Genomic DNA, 20789 nt, shown 5'->3' on the forward strand with positions numbered 1-20789 from the left:
AAAACTTTTTGGTGTAATTGCAAGTGCTTAGAAAAGAAAGACATTTAATTCAAGATGTCAAATCTGAAAGTGAAAGGATGGTGGGATTCTGATAAATACCCCTGCCCCATATTCCAAGATTTTGGGTCTTTTAGATGATGACTGTTAAAAGAATAAAGAAATAGGAACAGAGAACATTAACTGTTGACTCCTGTGTGCAAGGTCTGAGATTGACATACACAATGCCTACTGCACAAACTTTATTTGCAATGAGCACAATATCTTTTTAATATGAACAATTCTCAGGTGTATACAAATACCATTAATACCATATATTAATAAGTTAATTCAGCAAGATTATAAGATATGAGATCCATGTTAAAATTGTATATAAATCTGCATATTGGATTCAAAATAGTAAGGAATAACACTAATTTGTCATAAAGTATAAAACATAAGATGCATTAGATATGTTTATGAGTATTATATAATAAAATACAAGGTTTCTACACTGAAAATTACAAAACATTATTGAGAGAAAAAGGACAACATCCAAAGAAATAGAGAGATGTACCACATTCATTGATTGGAAATTTCTTTATTATTAAGATTGCAGTGTTCTATTAAGTTATCTGAAGTTTCAAAGCAGTCTTAAATGCAATCATACCAATCTTTTTGCCATTAATTGAGAGACTAATTTTATATTCTACATAGAAATTCGAAGAACCTAGAGCCAAAGCAACTTCACAATAAATAATACACTTTCAGTAATGAAAATGTCTGACATCAAGACATATAAACTTATATAAGACAATGTGGTATTAGCAGGATTATAGACTAAGGAAACAAAATAAGGGATCTGCAAGTAAGCCCACATTTATATGGTCAATTGGTTTTATACAAAAGTGTCTAAGCATTTTTTTTCTATCCTTATTCTTTCTTTAATTTTTTTTTTATTTTAAAGATGTGGGTTACAATTCAGGATTAGGTATGCAAACATTGATTATTCAGGTGCCCTTCTTGGTGAGGTGTGCCCCTCCCTTCTCTAGCAGGTTCCCTCAACTGCCAATCCCATCCCCCCACCCCTGGCAATTTCCTGCTACTGCCAATCCCTTTCTTATAGTATTATGATAATTGTTCAAGGTCCACTTATGAGTGAGAATATTTGGTACTCTGTTCTTTGTTTCTGTGATAGGTCACTGAGTATGATCGACTCTAAACCCGTCCAAGTTGCTGCAAAGTCCCTATGTTTGTCCTTCTTTATGGCTGCATAATATTCCATTGTGGATATGTACCACATTTTTTTGATTCAGTCTAGCTTGGATGGGCAGCATGGTTAGTTGCATGTTTCTGTTATTGTGAATAGAGCTGCAATAACATACATGTGCAGGTATCTTTTTTGTAGAATGATTGAGTTCCTCCGGGTATATTCCCAATAGGGGAATTGCTGGGTCATATGGAAGGTCAATTTCTACTTCTTTCAGAAATCGCCGCACTATCTTCCAGAGAGGCTGCACTAGTCGGCATTCCCACCAGCAGTATAGAAGCGTTACTTTCTTTCTGCATCCTCACTAGCATCTGTTGTTGTTTGTTTTATTCATGATGGCCATTTTTACTGGGGTTAAATACTTCAAGATGTAAAAACAAGATGTAAAAAAAGAAGCACATGATGATATCATTAGATGCAGAAAAATCTGTTGATAAAATTCAGCATCCCTTCTTGATGAAACCCCTCAAACACTTAGATATAGAAGTAACATACCTCAAAATAATAAGTGCCATCTAGTGCCATCTATGATAAACCCATAGCTAACATATTGCTAAATAGGCAGAAACTGGAAACATTTCCCCTGAAAACTGGAACAAGACAAGGCTGCCCACTCTCACCCCTCTTGTTCAACATTGTGTTGGAAGTCCTAGCTTGGACAATTAGACAAGAGAAGGAAATCAGGTGTATCCAAATAGGAAAAGAGGAAGTCAAGTTATCACTCTTTGCTGATGATATGATCCTATAACTTGAAAATCCAAGAGAATCTGTCAAAAGCCTGCTTGCACTGATAAAGGACTTTGGCAATATCTCAGGGTAAAAAATAAATGTGCAAAAGAGAGTTGCATTCCTATATACCAACAATAAGCAGGCAAAGACCCAAATTAAAAGTGCAATCCCATTCACAATAGTCAAAAAAAAAAAAAAAGAATGAAATACCGCAGCATCTTCCTAACCAGAGAAGTGAAAGACTTTTACAGTGTCAAAGCATTTAAATGGAAAATGAAAAGTCTTTTCAACAAATGGTATTGCACAATTAGATACTTTTCTATGTATATGTATAGTTTATAGATATAGGTGCATAATTTCAAAATAGATTTTATATCATACAAATTATGAATACAACTTGAATAATGTAGAAGCCAAAAATAAATCTTCTAGAAAGGGGGAAAAATAAAATGTTTTAATATAGTGAGAATTTGCAAATAATTCTTTCTTAGGGCACAGAAACAATAAAACAAAATCTATCTACAATTAGGATTTCAACAAAATTATACTGTTAAGAAAATTAATAACTAATGCACAGACTGTGGAATCATGTAAAATACTTATATTCAAATTATATGTGATAATTATTTAATTATGTAAATAATTACTACAAGTCCACAATGAAAGGCAAAAATGGGCAAAACACTTGATCAGACATTTCATTTAAAAAAATCAACTACTAAGACGTCCAATGACAAAGATCATAAATTTTTAAAAAATTGGTGAGTAAAGTAACTGAACAGTCCACATTTTGTTATTCTGTTTTTATAATAGTCTAGAATATGTGACATCAGTCCAAATTTTTTTTCTGTAAAAGTGAGAAGGAACATGATAAGAGGATCTTGTGGAGTGATGAAAATGCTCAATTTCTCAATTAAATATTAAGTAACATATTTTCAAAGATAAGCTCAAGGTGTATATATTTCACTGACTGCTTAGTAGCAAAAGAGTAGTACAAACCCAAATTGAACATATTTTATGTGTGTTTTTCGCAGTGATATTGGCTAGTAATCTGGAGATTACTCACAGGGTATTGTAGACTTGAATAAATGAAAAAAATTGAAGATAATACAAGATTAATTTATATTTTTCGAGAAGACAGCTTCACATGAGCAAATTTAGACTAGAATGAGCTTTGAAAGTTTAGATACTGATTGGAATTATAAATATAGTTTTAACATTTTAATAGTGGAAGATATATACATATATATTCATACATCCCAAATAATTATATAATTGTGTATATGAGTGTTTACACATATTTTTCTACCTCTGTTCATTGATAGGAACCAAAAGCAATGGCCAAACAGTGGCAATGAATGAACAATCCTTGTTTCAAGTTTTGTTTGCCAATAACTTTGTTCACTAAAAAAGACAAGAGCTCTTTGGAAAAATGACTGCTTCCGTGGCTTGAGCTAAAAAGTAAAATAATTTGGGATCAAAATGCATTGTCAAAAAGTAAAGACATACTCAAAGTATGATTGGGACATGTCAAGAGAACCCAAAATTGTTTCTTATTCTTCAAGGTAAGTTACTGTTTTTTCTTTATAATTTATAGACATTGTGAAAAGACATTTAATATGTACATTATTTAATTATTTTTTTTTTGAGTTGGAGTCTCACTCGGTCACCCAGACTGGAGTGCAGTGGCTGCTCCCGGCCACCGCAGCCTCGACCTGCTGGGCTCTGGCGATCCTTCCTCCTCAGCCTTCCGAGTAGCCGGAATTACAGGCATGTGCTACCATGCCCGGCTGATTTTTTGATTTATTGTAGAGATGAGGTCTTGCTGCTCAGGCGGGTCTCGAACCCGCGGCTCAGGCAATCCACTCACCTCAGCCTCCCAAAGGCGCGGGATTACAGGCTGAGCCACCGAGCCCGGCTAATATGTACATTATTTAAATGATCTGGTCCTCATTAAATCTTCATGAATTGCCAAATCCATCATACATTTTCATGTATTTATTGATATTATTCTATAGGGAGAATCTTTCCCTTCTCCCTTTTTTGTATTGCTTATTCATATCTGTATGAATTCAAAGAACCTGAGTTTATTTATGTAATCTAATTCATTGCCATAATTATTTATTTTGATGTTCAACATATTCTCAATATTATCAACTTAAAGTTGTCTGACTTTAAATATAGACTCTATGTTAAGTTTTACTATTATTTCAATGCTAAATGCCCTATCTTGGTTATAATATCATAGTCATATCTTATAATAAGATATGTTTTCTTGGAAATGCAAACTGAAAAATTTAGGTGCTGAGAGTCACCATGTCTTAAATTTGTTTTTAGTCAGTTCAGAAAAAAGTATCTGTCTGTGTATCATCTATCTGTCTATCTATCTACTTAGATAAAGCACAGTGGAACAAATAGAAACAATTTGTGAATCTGGGTACAGATGAATCTTTGAATATATGGGGGGGAACCTAAAGAAACCCTGGAATTTATTTCTAAAAAATTACGTGTTTATTCTTACATGTTTAAACTTAAGTTACCTTTAAAATACCTTGATGCAATACAGCTATTGGAATGCTTTTTCCACTGCACAGAACAGTTAGTTTGTGAACCTGTTCATTGTGATGACTTTTAGTGCTTCTGTCATTTTTATGTCACCTCTTCCATATTGGCAAAGCGCCTTCTGTTTGCCACATATGCAAAACCTTTCTCATCTAAGGAATCAAAAAACATCGCTTGGGTCAAGATTTAATGAATAGGGAATGTGGAGCATGCAGTCATGCCATTTTTAGTAAAAAACAGAACAAAACAAAACAAAACAAAACTGCTGAACATTCAAGTGTTGTGAGCAGGTGTGATGTCATGGTGGAAGAACTTGTCACCAGTTTGCCATACTTCATACATTTCTTCATCAAATCATGGCACAATCTTCTCAAAACTTCAAGATAAAAACTTTTTGTTGACCATTTAATCCAGAGGAACAAACTCCAAGGGTAATACAAGGGGCCTCCCCTCCAAAAGATAATTCCGGGTTGTTTTTTTTTTTTTTTGCATCTTCCCTCTTATGTTATAAAAGTGGGTTTTGTATTCATTATGTATAATGTTTTATTTTTCCTTCAGAGAGCCTTAAGTTTCTCTCATCTTCTACAGAATATAAGCTGTTTGATGCATTTTTTTTTTTTTTGAGTTGGAGTTTCACTCTGTCGCCCAGACTGGAGTGCAGTGGCCGCTCCCGGCCACGGCAGCCTTGACCTGCTGGGCTCCGGCGATCCTTCCACTTCAGCCTTCCGAGTAGCCGGAATTACAGGCGCACACTGCCGCGCCTGGCTGATTTTTGATTTATTGTAGAGATGAGGTCTCGCCTGCCCAAACGGGTCTCGAACCCTCAGGCTCAGGCAATCCACTCACCTCAGCCTCCCAAAGGCGCGGGATTACAGGCTGAGCCACCGAGCCCGGCTTGTTTGATGCATTTGTGTGCTGGTACCCCTGCCAGCTTTTAAAATCTAGTCAGGAGTCTTCTTTAGTTAAATAATTGTGGTCATTTTCCCAGTAGGTTTTTGTCCTCCTCCTCCCATTCTTCATAGCAACTCTCACCGTTCTCCAATTTTTTACTCTAACTTCTCCCTCTGTGAAGATCATATGACTAATTTATCTGTATGCTCATGACCTACACAGTTCAAGGTACTTTTTATAAGTTTTACTGCAGTTTTAAAATCCTCTAAAAACATGTACCATCACACTCTTATTCTGCCATAGAGTAAGAAACAGATTGAAAACAGGGTAAGTCAAGGTATCTGCATGATCAGTGTTTGTTACCTAAACCTGAAATGTACCCCACATCTTTACAATACAATTAAAATTAAAAAAAGAAAACAGGTTAAGTGTCAGGTGAGAAAAGAAAATAGTAAAGAAAATAGCAGTTTAATACCAGATGGGCAAAATGTGATCCTGGTAGTTGTGAGGAATATATATGTACATTTATGTGCATGTGGATATATGTGTACACGGGGCATGGGAGAAATGGGGCTTTGTACTAAACCCTAATTTAATTTTTCACATATATTAACTGTTAACAGTATGATGATATTCTTTCAGATTATTTTAATGTGTGAATGCTAAAATTTTTCACTAAAATCATAATGTATTATATGTTATATTTTTTACTTATCATATCTTTATCGTCTTTCATTGGCAATGTATAGAATTTCTTTATTCTTCATGAAGCTCACAAAATCTTTTCAATTCATAGATGTACCATAAGTTTATTTAGGCAATTCTGTATTGATAAATATTTGAAAAATTTCAGGATTTTACTATTGAAAACATTTTTGCAATATATTTGTATACAATTTTGCCTTCTTGCTTAGGTATTTTTGCAGCATAAAATTTCAGGAGATAAATTGATTGGTTAGAAATTATACATAACTTAAATGTTAATAGAAATTGTATAATAATCCTTAAAAATGACAATTTTTCCAAAGATTTTGATTTTCTATATAGTCAGTCCTAAATGATATTAATTTTTTTATTCTGGCCTCTTATAAGTGAAAAATTCCCTTTTATAATTCACATTTTTTATTATTTTTTAATTTACATTTTTAAACTTATAGTGAGTTTAGGTACCTATTTACATTGTTCATTGATCAGTTTTGCTTCCTCTTATTTGAAATAGCTATCCATAAGCTTCATGGTTAAAAATATTAAATTTTTTTTATATTTGACTCACAGTTCTTGGTGTATTAGAAGTATTAACTATTTCTAATTTGCATTGCAAATATTTTTCTCAATTTATTTCGAGTTTGTTTATGGTACTGATCAGCTACACCTCTTTATTTTGCAAATAACTAAAATCCCAACTCAGAAATGGAGATTGACTAGAGTCCAATGGTAATTCAGGGTCAGTTTGATTCAATTCTTAAACATTTTGATAATGAAAAAATACATATTGGATAAATAAATTAGAGAAAGCACATATTAAAAATCTGTCAACATTTCCATAATAAACATTAATTCTTACAATGGAATTATTACTTATTTTTCTCAATCAGAAGGGCATTTAAAGGAAGAGGTGTAACAAACTCCAGTGAAACTAATTACATAATATTTTTGTAACCCCAGAATAAATATTTTTCTGCTTGTTTATTATTTTTAATCAATAGTCATTAAATTTTAGAGCAGTTTTAAGTTTACAAGAAAACTAAACAGAAAGTACAGAGGGCTTCCGTCTTTCCCTTTTACACAAAATAAAGATTTTTGCACTAGCATCTGAGCTATGCTTTCCTTTGGGGGGATCAAATTACATCCTCATTTATGTTTTCCATATTCAAATATTTTAAACATATATTCAGTAGTTTTCTTCTTGTATGGTTTGATTATACCATGCTAAACCAACTCTTATTTATTTGTTTATTTATTTACTTTAGAGTTGTGGGGTACAAATGAAGATTTGCTACATAATATGCTGCATGCAGAGGAAGTTTGGGCTTCTAACTGGTCCTCTCTTCTCTTTGTAGTAGACCAGGTACCCTTTGTGCTCACCTTCTCCCTCTCTTCATACCTCCCTTCTTATCAGTACCTAGTGGGTGCCAATCTCACTCTTGTGTTAGTGTGACTACTGTTCAGGACCCACTTATAAGTGAGAATATGTGCCTCAGATCTTTGTTATTATAATAGTTCACTTAATATGATGGTCTTGAACTGCATCCAAGTTGCTGTGAAGCCTATCATTATGCTCTTCTTCATGGCTGCATAATATTCCATCATGTATATGTACCACATTTTCCTCATTCAGAACATTTTCAATGAGCATTTGGGTTCATTCGATGTTCTTACTATTGTGAATAATGTAGCAATAAACATGTGTATTCAGGTGTCTTTTGGTGGAGCAATTTATGTTCCTCTTTTTTTAAAAAAATTGAGATATTATTCCCATATCAAAGAATTCACCTTTTAAAGGTATACAGTGGATTTTAGTATAGTCAAAAAGTTTTACAATTTTCTCCATTATCTAATTCCAGAACATTTAATCACACCAGTAAACAAATTCCATACCCTTTAGCAGTCACTCCTCATTTCTCCCTGCCCCCAGGTTCTGGCAACAATTAATCAACTTTCTGGCTCAATGGATTTGTGTATTCTGGGTATTTCATATCAGTGGATTCATACAACTATGATGCCTCCTTTTGGTCTGGTTTCTTTCAGTTAGCATAATGTTTCAAGGTTCATGCATGTTTTAGCATTAATCAGAACTTAACATTTTTTTGACTGAATACTAGTTCATTGTATAAATATACTTAAGTATACCATTAACCTAGAAGGCAGATCTCTAGCCAAGTGAAGTTTTTTCATGATCCCTATCTTTTCCACAAGACGAAAACTCACATCTTAATTTGTACACTGCTACAAATTGTGTTCGTTTAATATCATATTTCATTAAAACTTATTTTTCTCACTTGATATTAGCAACCATTGACAGGAAAAGTCATTCAACTTTTGTGCCTATTATATTATAAAAGTAAATGCTTTGTTTCTGTTGTTTTTTTTTTTCCTGGAAAACAGGAGTCTTTTAAATACTTATTTCAATTCCTGTACATGTTGAAGAGTAGACATTTCCATTAAAATGCTTATAAAAACAATTTTTTAAATTTATTATTTGGAGTCCTAAGAATCTATATCAAACATCAAGAGAGAGAGTCACATCACTTCTAAAACAGATTATCTCCCCCATTGTTCCAATGGATTTTAACTAAATAGTATCTAATGACATGTTTTTTTCTCTAGAACTCTTATAGCATTGTGATTCCTTGAGAATCAAACCTTTGTTTTATGTTTCCAAAGTATCTTGGAATTCATACAATTGGTCTATATTTGTTACTTTACAAATTAAAAAGTAGACATAGATTTTAAATGAGTATAGATTTCACCTGAAATTGCTTCCTATTGTATTTTAAAATGATTCTTCATGTTTTCTCTGAAGTATTTTATTTTCTGTTGGGTTCCTATATTGTTCCTTGCCTGGGAGACTGGTGCTTTTATTTGCATTGTTTGCTCATATTCCTGGTGTAAATACTCTAGCTATGACTAATTTCAAGCTACCAATGTGAAGTCTGAGAGAAGAGGTGAAAAAACATGCTCTCATAGGCTAGTACGAGCTGACTCTAGTACACAATTGCCCAATACTCTACCATTGGTTTTTTTAGGCTGGATATAATTTTATGGGAGGTTGGTAACAAGATGGCATCGATGGATCTTTATATGCAAAATTATAGGTCTACTGGATAAGGCTAGACACAATAACACAAGACAAAACAGTGTAACTCCTGCTAAGATCATATCTTGCAGGTAGATAAAAGTAATTCATTCTTGGTAGACTTTTTCTTGTACTAAACAGAAAATGGCAATCTTCTCCATCTTCCTTCTTGATACCAAAACTGTAAATAAATCTCTTCTCTTTTGCTTTTTAAATTGATGAGTAAAACTTATATAAATCTATGATGTACAACATGATGTTTTGTATACATTGTTGAAGCTATCTAATATATGAGTAAGTACCTCACATATTTATTGTTTTATTGTGGCGAGAACATTTACCTACTTCTGAGTAATTTTCAAGTATACAATGTATTATTATTAATTATAGTCATCATATGTACAATAGCTCTCTTGAACTTATTCCATTTAACTGAAATGTTTTTATGATTTCCCCAATATTTTACAACCCTGCCCCTAAGCCTCTGGTAACTATCATTCTGCTTTTTATTTCTAAGAGTTTGGTTTTATAATTTATTTTTGAGGTATATACCCTTCTTTCAACTAAGTAAATACAGGCTACAAATGCTAGTTCCCATCTGTAATGTTGACATAGGTATTACAACTGGCAATAAAATTTTTGAAAAATACATATTATCATGTCAGAATTCTGACATGATTGGGACAACTTGTGGAGAGTTGGTTTGGATACAGGAAAGATTTTTGTCACCAAAATTCCTGTAGAAGAAGCTTAGAGAGTGACAGGTGATTGGGGATCTGAGATGCACTTTTCAAAGTCAGTCTCTTTCATAAACCTGATAAGATATCATTGCTTGTCACGATGGAATTAGATTACAAAAATATTATTTTTATTTCTTTGTAACATTCGTGGGACAACATCATGTCTTATAAACTTGCAATAGTAAGTTCATTTTGATTCCAAGTCCTGAAGATTTTTATTTTTTAGATACAGAACACCTATTAGATAAAGAATCTTCTAAGTTCTGAATTATATTCTGCCTCCTTTTTCAGACTTGCCCCAAGGGGTCTCAAGCTGACTAGAGACTGGTAAGACCCAATCCCAAAGGGACATTTTACAGTAGAAAATATTCATCCTTCACTGCCTGAAACAGAAACACACTTTTTACTCTATGTCTTCTACTTATATGTCTATGGATGATACCTGGTAAGTCTTTGAGCATGAGATTCTGCATAGCATGTGGGAAAACAGAAGACTGGTTTTAAAGGGAATACGTATTTTGGTGATCCAATATAAAATAACTGAGTGTTCAAATTGTAGAAAAATTTTTCATCACAGTAACTCAGGCATTTTAGAATATTTCTGGGTCAGTTGATGAAATGCTGAGTGGCAAATTTTTAGTGAGAATGACTAATAAAATGATGTCTAGAGAATGGTTACCTGGATTGATGAATAAATGTAAGGCTTGTTTGCTAAAAGGCAAGGAAATTATACATGCTTAGAAGGGAAGATTTGGGAAAAATGTGCATTGTGCCATCAATAATCTAAAGTTATTTCATGGGAAAAGAAGTATAAGTTTTTGTTGATTAATAGCTGGCAAATCAATAAATTTTATGCTTCTTTCTAAATACGTAAAATGATTTTTGTCATTTAATTTTTACAGTTACTCTGCAATGTGTCACTTTCTATCAGTCTTATCTTACCATTGAGGAAATTGAGGTACTGAGAAGTTTTATAACTGGTTTCAGGGAATGAAAAGCCAGACAATGACAGGTCCAGGATTTGAAATCTTTTGAATGACATCAGTCTTTATAATTAACTGCCTTGATCTATAGCTGATGTCTATTACTGACATGTAAGATGTCAGTTTAGAGCTTTCATGAGAAATTAAGAGGGAGCAAGTTTGAAGTTCAATATAAAGAAGACATATTTGACACTTGGAGCTGTCCTGCAGTGTGGCAGACTCTCTCAGAAAAAAAGAGAGATAGAGGGTGAGTTAATATTCTATCACTTCAGAGTTTGAGGCAGAGATCAAATAGTAAACTTCAGAGATGATATAAAAGGGCGAGTTTTCTGATATTGTGAAGATTATGGATTAACCTTAGTAGGGAGTGTGAATTTAAATGCTTAAATCCCTTAGAACTTTTAGATCCTGAGATTTAGCCTGAGTCAGAACTGGAGTAGTTGGTATTCAAGGGTTAGTCACACAAGCAGACTCACATTTTTATTAATATATTGTTTAGGTTGGCTCAGAGATTTCAAGTGTTTAAGAAAACTTTTCTGTCTTAAATATATGCATATTTATGCAAACAAGATTGTTCCCTGATTGTTTTTTGTCATTCATTGCAGTAAATCACAATTCCAGATTTTTAGCCTCATCTCTCAATGTATCCTGTATCATGTCAGTGAGTCTCACAGACCTTAGTTTGTTCTTATCCCCTCACTATTTTCACATCAGTTTTTATGATCCCATCCTGACTATCACAAAGAGCTTTCTAACAAGATCTTTCTACCCCCTAACTTTCAGGCCCTCAAGTCATTTGTCAAGCTGTCAGCAGACTGGATTTTTTAAAGGTCAGAAGTCTGCTTGGCCATCTTCAAACTTTAAATTACTTGGCTTAAAATAGAGATTTTACATTTGATCTTCTTCCCTTTTCATTATCCTAACTATTACTTTTTATGATCAACAATTTATGTGGTAAAATATTCATTGATTGACAATTCCAGCAAATGTTCAACACTTTTGTGGCTTTATACACATTATTTTCTTTTTTATAGATTGTTCTTCTCCATCTTCCTTATTATTAGATATCATAGATATTAGTGGCAAATATCTACTGAATAATTATTCCCCCTTGATAGCCTTCTATTCTGCCCAGTTTGATCAAAGGTTCATAAGTCCATCGATCTTTATTAAATGGAAAGCTTACTTTCCCCTCCAATATGAAACCTTAGAACAAGAGTTAACTACCAGGGATGTGGCCTCCCCACACATATAGAGGACATTGGGCCATGCCTGGAGGCATTTTGTAATTGTTGCTATAAGGAAGTGCTACTGGCAATTAATGGATAGGAACCAGGGATACTGCTAAACCTTTTACAATGCAGCTGAACTACCCCACAACAAAGAATTATTTTTGGCTATGTCAGTTGTGTTGAGATTGTGGACACCTGTCCTAAAAAATATCAGTTGGGCTTAATAAGAGTTAGAAATAGAACACTGTAGGGAAGGAAGACAATTACTTTCTCAACATGATCTATGATCTTTTAAAGTGAAAGTATGCTTTTCTATTTTTGTTCACTTTTTTTAAAAAAAAACTTGTTTCTTGTTTGTTTTTTTCACTGAGTACTCACAATATATACTTTGTCAGAGCTTCAGCTTATATGTAACTTTTGAAGGATTCTTTGGGACAATTACTAGTATTAAACTACTCAAATTAATATTCCTGATAAAGGCAGAGTATACATTTTTTAGCAAAATCGCAAAGATTCTTGGTCAATATATGGCTTATATACTGTTGAGGAAGTAGACATACATTAGGCAGGTTGTATACTATCAACATATTTTTTACTATTTGTACTGTATTTTTTGTTAAATTAAGATAATATGAAAGTAATTTCTATGAGAATTTGAAAAGGCATACTGATTAAAATCATCAGTGTATTTTTTGTGCCGTCCAGCCTGAATTTAATACACTCTGGTAAATATCTCAAACTCCTTATTTATTGAGCTGTATCTATAAAATATCAGGTTGCACAAAATAGCTTATTTTGTTATTTCTGGGTCAATATGGCATGGAATTTGGATCCATGTCAATTTACCTATGACAATAAATCCTAGAATTTCATTAATATGATGGACTTATAATGCTAATATCATTAGATAAGAAAGGTAAAACAATGTAAAGTGTTTAAAAATCTTGAGAGAATAAATAATATTTAACACAAATGTAATAAGTTTTATGTGATGCTTTTTGAAGACCAAGCACCCAGTACAATGTAGGTGCTTCATAGATATAGAATAAATAAATTTGTCTTTGTTCGTTCAATTGCTTCAAATAATACTTGAAACATAGTAGATATGTAATTCTTATTTTTTTAATAAAATTAATGAATAGACATGTAATTTGTTTGTAGTAATACTTCCTCCAATATAAGGAAAATCTAGTTAAGTACATTGTGTGTAGGCCAAAAGGAAGAGTCTCTAAACAAGTGGTTTCAGAAATGAAAGCTTTTCTCAAAGCTGAGTAAATTTTAGAAAAAGAAAAGAATTGCTCATGTAATTGACCTGAGATGCGTTACAGATGTTCTTTCAAATCCCAGAGACAATTTAAGTATATCAAAGAAAAAATAAAGCAAACATTCAATTAAACAGTTGAAGAGTGATACAGAAGATAAAATAGTAACATTTTTTTCTGGTTACTAGTCCGTGGTTTTAGGCCTCTCTGCTGTCTTCATCTGCTTCACACCATGCTTAAATGGTTTCAGGAAATAAGTTTTACAATTACTGAAAAAACACTAATTCATAAATTATTCAATATTTTACAGATTCTGTGGTGTAAATATTTTCTTGAATCAGAGATCAATTCAGGTTGAAAACAATCAGCAGGCAGTAAAATCCCCTTAAACTTGGAATATGATGAAAAGACAAAGCCTCTCTACACTGAAATATGCCCCTTAGTGTCAAGTATTAGAGTGACCTTGAAAGGCAGAGAGAGACACTAGGATGGAAATAGTTCTCTGCCAAACAATGTGCAAACGAAAATCTGCATCTCTACAGAAATCATTGAGTGAATAGAAGATATGTGGGAAGCTGTGTGGGAGAAAAATATTTATAGAAAGTTACATGTAATTTCAGATTAAATTTAAATAACTGTTCAAGCTTGAGGAGGTAATGACATCTATTTCTAGGGAAAGAGAAAAATAGAGAGTAAAAGTTGGCACTTGATACTAAAACCAAGAGATGTGTACATAGCAGTAGGGTATGGGGATGAGAACAGGCTTTGATAGGAACTGCTGAAAAAAAGACCCATGAATTTAAAAATAGGGGATAAATTTTTTCAGAGAGTAAGTAGGACAAAGTGTGGGATATATGGTTGGGTTATGGGAAGACATTGAACATTTGAAAATGTAAGTTGAAAGAACTCTGAAAGATTCCATATGAGAAGGTTCAGACTATGAAGAAACTAACCTGAGAAAAACAGTAGGGAACTAAAAATCTGAAAAATATTCCAGTCAAACTTGTTTTCTGATTATGATCAAGTAGAATGATATAGCAGTTCTGTGGTTTTTGTTGTTGTTTGTTTGTTTGCTTGCTTTTTTATAATCTTGTATGGCTAATATAGATGGAGTCTAAATTTTTCTTCTTCATTAAATTATTATTTTCATCCAATTTCAATTAGCAGGACACAAAAAAATGAACAGATGTTGAGTAGCAAATATAAGATAAAAGGAATCTGTTGGTTCCAGTGGTCATGAAACAGAAAGAAGACATCTAGTCCATCAATTTTGCTCATTGAAAATAATTCACACATGGGGAAATGTGGAACCTGATGGTTGGTCTCGCAACAATTTTACTAAAGGAGAGAGAAAATTAGAAAAGATAGACCGGTGCAAAAAATAAAACCTCTTTTGCAACCAAGAACTCATTTTTCAATATGAATTTCAATACATATAAGGAGAAATATTATTAAAAAAGAAGAAAAAAAGAAAAGATACAAAAGAGAAAAATGGAGAAGAGTAATTAGAATAGAAAAGATAAGATAATATGTACTTAATCTAATTAAAATGTATTTTGCTAAAATTAATTAATAACTTATTATCTTTAATTCATCAAGTCTCAACAGGGACTAGAAGAGCAAACAATTCTACTACCTGATTCTACTTAACAAATGACCATGCTCGCATTCAATGGTTCAGTCTTCATGCCCTCTGTATTTATACTAATTGGGATTCCTGGTCTGGAGTCAGAGCAGTGTTGGATCGGGATTCCCTTCTGTGGCATGTACTTTATTGCTGTGATTGGAAATTCCTTACTTCTAATTATTATCAAGCATGAAAACAGCCTCCATGCACCCATGTACATTTTTTTGGCCATGTTGGCGGCCACAGACATTTCACTTAGCACTTGTATTCTTCCCAAAATGTTAGGCATCTTTTGGTTTCATTTGCCAGAGGTTTATTTTGATACCTGCTTGCTGCAAATGTGGCTTATTCACTCATTTCAGGCAATTGAATCAGGCATCTTGCTTGCAATGGCCCTGGATCGCTATGTGGCCATCTGTTACCCCTTGAGACATGCCACCGTTTTTTCTCAACAACTTTTGACTCATATTGGAGTTGGGGTGACACTCCGTGCTGCCATCCTTATAGCACCCAGCATACTGCTTATCAAATATCGTCTCCAACTCTACCGAACTACAGTAGTCTCCCACTCTTATTGTGAGCACATGGCCATTGTGAAGCTGGCCACTGAAGACATCCGAGTCAACAAAATATATGGCTTATTTGTTGCCTTCACAATCCTAGGGTTTGACATAATCTTTATCACCTTGTCGTATGTCAGCATTTTTATCACTGTCTTTCAACTGCCCCAGAAAGAGGCACGATACAAGGCCTTCAATACATGCATTGCCCATATTTGTGTTTTCCTACAGTTCTACCTCCTTGCTTTCTTCTCTTTCTTTGCACACAGATTTGGCTCTCACATACCTCCATATGTCCATATCCTCTTGTCAAACCTTTACCTGTTAGTCCCACCTTTTCTCAACCCTATTGTCTATGGAGTAAAGACCAAGCAAATCCGTGACCATGTCCTGAAAATGTTTTTCTCCAAAAAAGTAACTTGACCATTAGTGGGTCATTCTATAGATATATTGGGTTAGTTCTAAGTAATAACCTGAATGTGATGAAATGGTTTATCTAGCTGAAATACGCAAATTGAACATATCTTTAAATCAAATGCTCATAATTTAATGAGATATTCAATTATCTTCAGATATTTAATATTTGAACACAACACTTGATTTCCAAGTAACTTCAAAAGACCAAGTCACAGATTAATAGCACAACCTACATCTGTCAATCTGACTATGCCTTAATTTCTGGGATTTGTTTTTGGATTTAAATTTTGAAAACATTTGAAATAATTTATCTGTGTTTTATCTACTTTTTTGGAAATGCAAATTATTATAAAATAATGCAAAATCAGTAATACCAACAATTACAACACATAACTTATGTAATATTACCGAATTCTGTAAACACTGAGAAATTTACATAGGAGAAAATGCAAAAATAGTGACTATAAAAATTAGGCCTTTTCACATATATACTTTTGCAAGAAAATAAAACCAGTGATCTGGACTTATGTATTAAATATTTTTTCCAGAAAAACACATTTTACTGATTCTTATCTAATTTGGGTTTTACTCAAATTTGGAAGTTTAAGTTCTATATCTTAATGTACAGATAAGTTCTATTTTCCTCTGCAAACACCCTAAAAACAAAAACTGTGTCTTATTTAGCCTTGTATCAGCAATACACAGGACAATGCTTAAGACTTCTTAGAAGCTTAGTGAACATAACATTGAATAATAAGCAAATTAAACACTTTCTTGCTATTAATAAATGATATTAATAAGCAATAATTTTGGAGACTCTCATGTAATAGGTAGTCTCACCATACAGGAGGTCTCCATATTAAAGACTTCATTACCATGCTATTAAGGTAAAAGAAAGATGAAGTCTTGAAAGAATCATTTTGTAATCCTGAAATAACATTTTAGGTATACACATACCTGGCAAATTAGAAACTGCCTCTTTAACAAGGACTTCAGCTCTTTCTTTACACTTTGCTGTTTTTCTGTCTTTGTAACTTCAACCTTTGTCCAGATGCTACAGCAATAGGGTCAAGAATACGAACAATCAAATGATTTTTTTTTTTTTTTAAAGAACCAAGTAGTCAGGGAGTGTCATTTGGATCGTTAATTTTGGACAGATGCATTGTTAAAGAAATAAATAATATAAGACAACATTCAGGTATAAAAATCATATTATTCATGATGCACACATAGATTCATATAATTTTGTGTAAAAAATCTTGTCAATAATGCAGAAATAAATTTTAATTGTAATGTGTTTGTTTTTTAATAAAGCTTATGCAAGCATGAACTATATTTAATAAGAAATGAAAAATACAATTTTAGAAGCAGCAACTTGTCAACATCTCCAAAATGACCTCCTGGGATTTTGATTGAGATTACCTTTAAATTACAGAGCAGTTAAGGGAGAATTGTCATCTTCACCAAATAGAGTCTTTCAGTCAGAGACATACTGAAAAGATATTTGCACTTTCATGTTCTTTGCAGCATTATTCACAACAGAGAAGATATGAAACCAATCTAAGTGCCTGTCTACCAGTGGACGAATGTATTGAGAATATGTGATATATATACATGATAGAATGCTATTCAGTCGTAAAAAATAAAATTCTGTCACTTTTGACATCATAGATGAACCTAAAGGACATTATCATAAGTGAAATAAGGCAGATGTAGAAAGACAATTACTATGTGATCTCATGCATATGTGAAATCAAAAAGAAGAAGAGGAAGAGGAAGAAGGAGGAGGAAGAGGAGGATAAAAAGAAAGTTAATATCATAGAAGCAGAGAGTCTAACTCTTTACCAAAAGTAGGTAGCGGGAAGGAAGATGAGAGAATGGGAAGAGATAGGTCAATGGGCTCACAGTTAAAATCAGCTAACAGGAATAAATTCTTGTGTCCTATTGCATAGTAGGGTAGCAATGGTTAACTTGAAAATGTTGTATATTAAAAAATCACTGGAAGAGAGCCTTGAATGTTCTCACCACACAGAAATAATAAATACTTGAGGTGATAAATAATCTGATTGGTTCATTATACCACGTAGATATGATCAGAATATCAAATTATATCCTTAACTATATACAAATACAGTGTGACAATTAAAAACCAAATATTAAAATTTACAGATATAAATAAATTAGAATACACAGTCACCAGGACAGCTAAATTTAAAAAGACTGACAAATCCAAATGTTGGCAAGAATGTAAAGCAAACAGAATTCTTATACAATTGGGGTGTTTTGTAAAAAGACCTGGTGGTTCATCATATATTTACTATCCCTTGACACAGCAATCCTACCCCAAGATGTTTTCCCTAGTGAAATAAAAACATGTTCACAAAATGACTTGTAGAAGAATGTTCATAGCAATTTTATCCATAATATTAAAAAAATTAAGTATATGTATTAATCAATGGGAGAACATATTCCTAAACTGTGGCATATTTATTCAATAGAATATACTATGATCTAAATATTTTTGTCCCCTTAAAATTTATATGTTGAAACTTAACACCTGATGCAATAGTTTAAATACTAATTATAAGAACTCCATCTTCACCAGTGAGAATAATGTCCTTATAAAATAAGTTTAAGCATGTTCCCTTGACTTTCCCATCATGGTACCTTGACAACACCGCAAGAAGGTACCATCTTTGAAGAAAAGAACAACCCTCACCAAATACTGAATCTGTAGGTGTGTTGATCTCAGGCTTTTCTGCCTCCAGAACTGTGAGTAATAAACTTCTATTGTTTATAAATTACCCAATTTAAGGTATTTTGTTGTAGCAAAAGAAACTGTGACATAATACTATTTGGCAATAAAAACAAATTGACTGCTGGTCCTCTCAAGAGACATACGAACCTCAAAATCTTTATGTTGATCAAAAGAAGTCAGACAAAAGGGTACATACCATATCATGGCGTTCAATCTACATAAAGTTCTCAAACAGACAAAACTAATTTATTGTGGAAAAAAGAGCTGTGTTCATCCTTGGAAAGGTGGGGGATGAGGAGGACATGAGGAAACTTTCTGGGTTGATTGTTCTGCATGTGATTGGGTATTGGGTTACCTAGGTGCATGCATTTGTCAGAGTTCATCAAATGGCACACTTAATATCTGAAAATCTCATTGTATGTAAAATTTAACTTACTAGAAATAAAAAAGGATCACTTGGAGAAAAAATAGATATACTCTATCTCTTTATTTAGATTTTTAAAATTTTTCTCTTCAAATATTTTTAAGATTTTATCTTATAAATCTTGAATACATTTTTGTAAAAACTTATACATAATTTTCATTTTTTGCTGCTATTAATAAACTTTTATACTTTATTTTGAATTGTTGACTTATTAGTTGTATTTACTTGTTTATTTCCCTGAGTTTTTCTATATAAACATTCATGTATGAAAATAAGTGTTCTATTTATTTTCTTTTTGACCGTCATTAGCTTTCATAGAAAAGCATCACTAAAGGACTGATTTGATGTTATTTGTCATATATTTAAAATAAATCTTGTTAGAATTTTTGTATATTTTTCTACATTCATACTAATTTGCCAGGGAGAAGGAATTTAAAAATTGCTTATATGGATTCAGTCAAAGTTTATATATTGTAAGACCAGATGGGATAAAAGAAAGTTGAGTAAAAAGCAGAAAATTAAAGTAAGATGATATACGAACTATGAAAGTAATGACGCACAGTGGAAATAAGGTGAAATCAGCAGACATCTCATTACGTCAAAGAATTGTTGAAATCAGAGTGAGAGAAAGTGAATTGGTAAAAAACATAAAGAAACACAGTGGAAACAATAATAACCAGGGATAGGATAATGATTACCTCTGGAAGAAGGGTGGGAGATACTGTTGAATTAGAGTGGAAGTGTGATTCAATTGCACTTTTGCTTTCTTCAGGAAACAATATGATGTGTTGCATACATTTTTAGTTATGCTTTACATATTCTTGTATGTATTTTATTATATAATGTATTCGTCCAGCTATAATACATATATATGTAATGTAAATATAGTAGTATGTATTTGTCTATCTATAATACATATATATGTAATGTAAATATCCTGATGTAATACTTGGCAAGTTAGTTTAACGGGATATACAGTATTTTGATATTTATAGTAAAAATATATTTTAATGTGGTCTGATTTTGCTAAGATTATACTGTGCATTGAGAACTATGATAGAATTTGGAATAAGGCAATGAAAATGAAGGTAACAACCATAAAAATGTAACCCCATTTCTAACAGTCAAGTGTATATTCTTTGCATAAATATGAACTTTGTAGAATTTTTAAAAACAATTTGAAATAATAGCATGTCTAACTTTTGCATGTTTAACATTAATAAAGACATTCCTTCTTGATAAAATATTGTGTAATTAATGAAGATATTTTGAATATTTTTTATAAACCATGCAAATATACTATAAAATAAAAGCTATATATTTAATGGAACTATTTTTTTAAGTGACTACTACTGAAGAGTACTGTGACAAAAGGTTAATATTTGACTTTGGGTGGTAGAATTTGGGTAATTTTCTCTCCTTTTTGCATTAACTAATTTTATATAATGACAAAGTAAAAATAAAACATATATGTGCTTTAAATTAAACTCTACATTAAAGGTATTTAAGAGTAGCAAACTTTCTGGGATCAAGAGGTTGTTGAAAAAGCCTATGATCTTCTC

General features: G+C 32.4%; 1 protein-coding gene across 1 annotated transcript; it reads left to right on the top strand.

The window, feature by feature from the left end:
• Positions 1-15100: 15100 nt before the first annotated feature.
• LOC103272952 (olfactory receptor 52A5) lies at positions 15101-16051 on the top strand. Its single transcript, XM_008070415.1, has one exon. It carries the CDS (start codon positions 15101-15103, stop codon positions 16049-16051), a length of 951 nt encoding a protein of 316 aa, XP_008068606.1.
• Positions 16052-20789: the final 4738 nt, after the last annotated feature.

The sequence above is a fragment of the Carlito syrichta genome, unplaced genomic scaffold (assembly GCF_000164805.1).
Source record: "Carlito syrichta isolate Samal-C Ts95f unplaced genomic scaffold, Tarsius_syrichta-2.0.1 Scaffold313394, whole genome shotgun sequence".
Taxonomy (NCBI): Eukaryota; Metazoa; Chordata; class Mammalia; order Primates; family Tarsiidae; genus Carlito; species Carlito syrichta.

Coding starts and splice junctions, on each gene's coding strand:
- LOC103272952 (XM_008070415.1), top strand. CDS start 15,101: ATGCTCGCATTCAATGGTTCAGTCTTCATGCCCTCTGTATTTATACTA.